Source organism: Eschrichtius robustus, chromosome 13, assembly GCF_028021215.1.
Source record: "Eschrichtius robustus isolate mEscRob2 chromosome 13, mEscRob2.pri, whole genome shotgun sequence".
Taxonomy (NCBI): domain Eukaryota; kingdom Metazoa; phylum Chordata; class Mammalia; order Artiodactyla; family Eschrichtiidae; genus Eschrichtius; species Eschrichtius robustus.
The window spans coordinates 78,220,711-78,227,129 of record NC_090836.1 but is presented as its reverse complement, the minus strand read 5'-3'; the positions used below and the strand labels follow the sequence as shown (position 1 = coordinate 78,227,129).

Here is a 6,419-nt window from a genome sequence, read left to right as displayed (position 1 = left end):
AAAGTATTTATTTCACATGTAACTACCTAATTACTGTGTATGAATGAAATAATAATCTAGAAGTTATTCTTTCAAGCCCCGTTTTACGTATTTCATTTAAACAATAAAATTTTTTCTCCTACTGCGTTATAGTAAATTCTACTTTTCCTTCATTTCTATACCCTTTGGCTCAGTACTGTGTTTTGCAATATTGATGACCAAGTAAGCTCAGGATATTTATTTCCATCTGGCAGAGTTCAGCTTCTGCCTCTTGTTTGCTTTCTCCATCTGCCCACCCAGCTCACCATCTTTTTTTTTTTCCTTCCTCCTTAATGGAGTTCGGGTTAACCCTCTCGCAGGCCTAATCCTTTTAGCAGGCTTGCGCCTTCGTATATTTTTTTTCCCCTAGTTTTGAAAGTAGGACTTAAACTTAAATGTCTGCGCCTAATACTTTCACAATCTTCACATTTTACCTTTTTTTTTTTTTTTTTTTTTTTTATAAAGAACAGCAGAACGCTTAAGGCTCAGATAGTTACTTGGATTAGAAAAAAAGGAAACAACCTTCGGTTTTGCGCGTAAACGGTGTAAAATGCATTGCATAGATTTTTTTTCTTTTTATAGACTAAACTTATTACGGTTGCCATACTTCTCTTCAATAACAGGCTTTCTTATCAGTTTTAACCTGGATTCAGTAAGGTCTCCACTCTGACTCCTGAAGTTACTGAAACAGCAACCACAAAAGGCTTACTAACCTTTTATTTATTTATTTTGCAATTAAACTTTGACAAAGACATCCCCCAATCCTCCCTAAGGGTGGAGCATAAACGGCTCTGTGGCGTCGGCTGCACGTTTGCGAGGGGAACTGGGCTCCGGAGGCTGCAGGATGCCCCGCGAGAGCCGGTTCTCCCTCCTTTTCTCCGCACTCCCTGTATCTTCAGCACTTGTACCCGCCTCCCGCTGCTCCGTACGCTCTTCCTGCCTCTGGAACCAGCCACATAGACTCGGCGTGGGGACGGGATGTAAACACCGAGTACAGCTAGCGGCCGGTGCCGTGCAGGCCGATCCGTGCCGCCGGCGCGGGTGTAGACAGCCTGAGCCGGGCGGCTTTTATCTGCACAGCATTAAGCCTCCTTGCAGGCGAGCCCGGGCAGCGAACTCCTTCAGAAGACGCGCTGGCGCGGCGCCTAGACTTGCTGAAGCGAGAAGGAGGGGCGAGGGCTGGGGGCGGGGCTTTCACACGCGCACCCTCGGTTTCCTCCGTCCCCCGCCACTGCTCCCCCTTCTCCGGCTGCCACTCGGGGGTTTATTTGTTTACAAGCGGATTACGTCAGCTCCTCCCTCTCTTCCCGGTCTATGGACCCGCCCCCTGGCCCCTTTTTCCCGCCCCCTCCGGCTCCGAATCTGCTTGCGTCACAATGGTGCGATCTCCGGATTGGCTGGAGTCGGCCGTCACGCTCCCGCCACGCCACTTCCTTTCCGCGGCGCTATAAAAAGTGCTGCACGGCCGCTGTTTGTCTTTGCCGGTCTGAGCTGGAAATGCAACCGTTGGGACCTTCGGAGGTTGCGGAGCTGGAGGCGGAGGCGGCTGGGGAGGTACGAGCGATGTGACGAGGCCGCCGTCGCTCATCTTTTCCTCTCTCTTGCCGCCTCATGCCTCGAAAGTAACTTTTTTACTATAAAGAACGGAGAAAAAAAGTAGCCGTCCGCCTCTCACGCCCTCTCTCCCTCTCAGCCCTCTGACCTGTGAGGGAGCCCGGGGTGGCCGCTCCGCCGTCGGGGTCGCGCCGCCGAGCCCCGGCCGCCCCGGGCCGCCCCCGCCCGCCGCCCCCATGCATCCCTTCTACACCCGGGCCGCCACCATGATAGGCGAGATCGCCGCCGCCGTGTCCTTCATCTCCAAGTTCCTCCGCACCAAGGGGCTCACGAGCGAGCGACAGCTGCAGACCTTCAGCCAGAGCCTGCAGGAGCTGCTGGCAGGTGAGCGGGCCACGGCGGGAGGGCGAGGGGCGCCGGGGGACGCCGCCGCACACCCCCGGGCCGAGCCGTCGGGGCCGCGGGAGTCTCGGTGGCGCCGCGCTCGGGCCCGGCCGCGGGACGGTGGGTGGCGTGCTGGGCGGCCGCTAACGGCGGGTCCCGGGGAGGGTTTGGGGGCTGGGCCGAGGGCGCTCCTTCCTCCCCCCACGGCTGGCAAACCGAGAGGAGAAGAAAATAGACGCACAACAAAGAAACTAAAGCCGACCGAGTCTGGAGCTGTGGTCTTCGGACGGTCCGCGGATTTGGGGGACAAAGGAGCCGCGGGGCTGGGGTTGGTTCGACGCCCCCTCCCCCCAACCCCGTCCAACCGTTGCGCGCTCGGCGGCCCGGCCCCGCGGTGGGAAAGCGCGCCGCTGCCCCGAAGCTAGCCCGGGACGGACGTGCCGTCTCCCCCCTCCTCCTACCCCTGCCCATTAATCATCGGATTTGTCACCGGTACAATTACAGCCCTGCCCAGAGCGTGGTTTAGGGTTGCTTGTTTTACTTCCCTTCGGGGTTAACAGTCTGGTGGCGCTTCTCCCCTCCAAAGCTATAAACCCCATTGTGTGCGTCTGGGGTGGGGTGGAGAAAGTAAACAGGCTCCCGGCTGGCCGAGGCTGCGCGCCTGATTCCCGTTTTGGCGGCTCAACCGGTTGGTTCCCGGAGATTGTTTTGTCCTGTACTACTGCTATTTCTAAAACCCGGCCCGCGTTTCCCATCCCCGCACACGCACAGCCGCGAACGCGATGCTGGGCATTTAAAAAAGTTGATAGTTCGTATTTTCACTCCAAGGAGCCAGCGGAAGAAGGAAACTACGGCGGGAACCAGCAGTAACGGTGTCTAAGCATTGTTTTCTCTGTTCTTTTCTTCTATAGAACATTATAAACATCACTGGTTCCCAGAAAAGCCCTGCAAGGGATCAGGTTACCGCTGTATTCGCATCAACCATAAAATGGATCCTCTGATTGGACAGGCAGCACAGCGGATTGGACTCAGCAGTCAGGAGCTGTTCAGGCTTCTCCCAAGTGAACTCACACTCTGGGTTGATCCCTACGAAGTGTCTTACAGAATTGGAGAGGATGGCTCCATCTGTGTGCTGTACGAAGCCTCACCAGCAGGAGGTAGCACCCAAAACAGCACCAACGTGCAAATGGTAGACAGCAGAATCAGCTGTAAGGAGGAACTTCTCTTGGGCAGAACAAGCCCTTCCAAAAACTACAATATGATGACTGTATCAGGTTAAGATATAGTCTATGGATGCATCGTCTTATAATGGATGGATAAATTTGATTTTTGCTTTGGGTGGGCTCCTCTTGGGGATGGATTATGGAATTTAAACCATGTCACAGCTGTGAAGATCTGGCACAAGATAGAGTGGTAAAAAAAAATTTTTAAGTGACAGTGCCATAGTTTGGACAGTACCTTTCAATGATTTAATAGCCTGTGAGTCCAAGTAAATGATCACCTTATTTGCTAGGGAGTGAAGTCCTAGGGTGGTTTCAGTTTCTCCCAGACATGATACCTAAATTTTTACATCAGTCCCTTTAACGCAAATCTGTATTTCAAAGAACCTTTCTCTGCAGTAGAAGTTGCAGAGAAAATTTGCACTATGACACTTAAAGTTGTTATCCTTTTTGGCAGCTCAATAGGAAAGCTCAACATTTTAAACATGGTAGTACTGGAAATTTTATGACAAGATTTTTACCTAGCACTTAAATATGTATAAATGTACATAAGACAAACTAGTAAGCATGACCTGGGGAAATGGTCAGACCTTGTATTGTGTTTTTGGCCTTGAAAGTAGCAAGTGACCAGAATCTGCCTTGGCAACAGGCTTTAAAAAAGACCCTTAAAAAGACACTGTCTCAACTGTGGTGTTAGCACCAGCCAGCTCTCTGTACATTTGCTAGCTTGTAGTTTTCTAAGACTGAGTAAACTTCTTATTTTTAGAAAGTGGAGGTCTGGTTTGTAACTTTCCTTGTACTTAATTGGGTAAAAGTCTTTTCCACAAACCACCATCTATTTTGTGAACTTTGTTAGTCATCTTTTATTTGGTAAATTATGAACTGGTGTAAATTTGTACAGTTCATGTATATTGATTGTGGCAAAGTTGTACAGATTTCTATATTTTGGATGAGAAATTTTTCTTCTCTCTATAATAAATTGTTTCTTATCTTGGCATTTTAATTAATCTCTTGTCATGATTACAGAGGTTCAGCTAAAAGAAATATATTTCTCAGAAGACTTAGGTTTTGTAAGCCATGTGAATGTCAGTTGCACACTGGTCATGCTGAAAAACATTTGATAAGGAGTGAAGATGATCTGTGTATACATATTTAGGTGTTGGAGGATAAACACAGGGGTAACATGCTTTTTTAAAAGTTCTAAAGTGAAAACATGGACACATTCCCAGGCTAATGAAATGAGGATAAGAGACAAAGGTAACATCAACCAAAAAGAATGATACTCAAAGGATTACATTTCACTGCTTCCCTGTTGAAGTGAAGATATAAATGTTCTATTCTGGCCCACCTTTGAAAAACAATTATTTTGCCCCACGGATTCCTTGTTCAATTAGAAAACCCTGGGGCAGGTGACCCGTAGCCTTAACCACCAGGCTACAATCACTGCAGAGAGATTGGTGGCTTTTTGCCTTTCGTCAGCTGCAAGATTTACATAAAAATCACTTAAGCTGGAATTCAACAAAAGGTATGTTTGAATTTTTATTCTGAAATTGAAATGCTGAGTTTTTGGTTCCTCATTTTCAGACTTATTTCAGATAAGTACTAAGAACCTAAATGAAACAAATGAACGTTGAGTGCTGGAGTGTAGGTTACTCCACTACCCCATATGATAAAGCTTGTTTTTAATTCTTTGGCTATAGGAGGACAACATGGTTTTTACGTGAAAATTAAAAACGGAAAATTTTGTTTTTCTCTACACAAGTAACATATTAACATATAGTGGCTTTTTGGGGGTATTCATGTAAACATGTTCACACTGGAAATACGCAGTCTAGGTTACTTGAAATCAGTAGTCCCAAATAGATTTGGAAATTGAATTCTCCCTGTAAGATTAAATTCTGATTTTGTAGCCACAGGAATACACAGCTAAACAAGCAGGTGTTTAGAATACAAAGGATGTTTGTGTACTTTATTGGCAGGCCGTCCTTGAGAGTTTGAATTACAACCACAACACATGGACTACCCTTGCCACTTATTAATGGTTTTATTTTTCAGTCTGTTCTTTGGAATCCTCCCCCCACCTCCTCCAGTTTTTCAAACTTAAATTTACAATAAAACAACTGATAGTATGGTTTCTACTCAGGTGCTAACTGCTACTGTTTACCAACTGCATTTCATCTGGTAACTCCTTTGCACACTGGGACCCGAGGCAAAGGATGACTTCCAGGCAGTTGAGGAATAGGTCAATATTTTAGTACCTAAAACTTTTTTTCTCCGATGGGGAGTCATTCTTGAAGATTTTTGACATCAGACTTTTTGATACTTTAAAGAAATTTGGTGGGAAGAGAACTTAATGAAAACATTTTATTTTAGAATTCAGGTGACGTCTGGCATGTAAGGAGCTGTTAGGAGTTCCTCTTTAAAAGGCTTGCAAACATCTCAGACCTAGCATCCAGCTGTTTCCTGTGACTTTAACCTTAACATTCCCCAAACAATTGTCTCCAGGATAGTAGCTGTTTGATACATCTTTTTCATTGCTTCTGGGAATGTTTTGCGGAGCTATTTGGATAAAAGCATTTGAGTGTCTGCCCTATGCACAGGCAGGTGTGTGCCAGGCCTGCACACGTAGACATTTATTTACGTACACACCAGTGTGTTGTGTACTCTTTAAAAAAACTTTAATAGTGGTAGAATTTAAAGGGCTTTTTACACTGCCTGAGTTAAAAGATAGTTTCTTAGAGATCCTTTTAAGAAAGGGTGACTGCTTTCAATATCATTAGTTGCCACTGGCACCAGGGATTCATAGTTATTGGCAATAAAGTTTAGAAATAATTATTCTGAGTTTTAACAGGTAGTTTTAAAATGACTTCCTTTTCTCCAAATGTTAAGTACTGTTTTGGTCTATCATGCTGAATGAAGCAGGGCTTAAAGTGAATTGTATGGCAAGAGTTACCCTAATTCATGCAGCATAATGTGGCTGTTTCCCTGCAGTCTGGAATGAGAATCACGTGTCCTTACCCTTAATTTGCAATATTTCTGTAATAATAGACTGGAAAGACGACCAGAAAATTGCTTTCTGGTACTATTGCACAAATGATTTCCTTAAGTCACTATAACTCAAATTGCAAATAATTCTGTTTTGTATAGGTGTTATAGATTACGGAATTGGCCTTCAAGTTAAGAGGAAGCAGTATTCCTGACTATTCTAGTGTTTAATGACTAAAGGTTTTCAGACTCCCTTTA

The 6,419-nt window shown here is 46.0% G+C and overlaps 1 protein-coding gene across 1 annotated transcript; it reads left to right on the top strand.

The window, feature by feature from the left end:
• The first annotated feature begins 1,488 nt into the window (after window positions 1-1,488).
• BTG1 (BTG anti-proliferation factor 1) lies at window positions 1,489-4,183 on the top strand. Its single transcript, XM_068560717.1, has 2 exons — window positions 1,489-1,956; window positions 2,868-4,183. The coding sequence occupies exons 1-2, from the start codon at window positions 1,809-1,811 to the stop codon at window positions 3,233-3,235; spliced, it is 516 nt and encodes a 171-aa protein (XP_068416818.1). The 5' UTR covers window positions 1,489-1,808; the 3' UTR covers window positions 3,236-4,183.
• The last annotated feature ends 2,236 nt before the right edge of the window (window positions 4,184-6,419 follow it).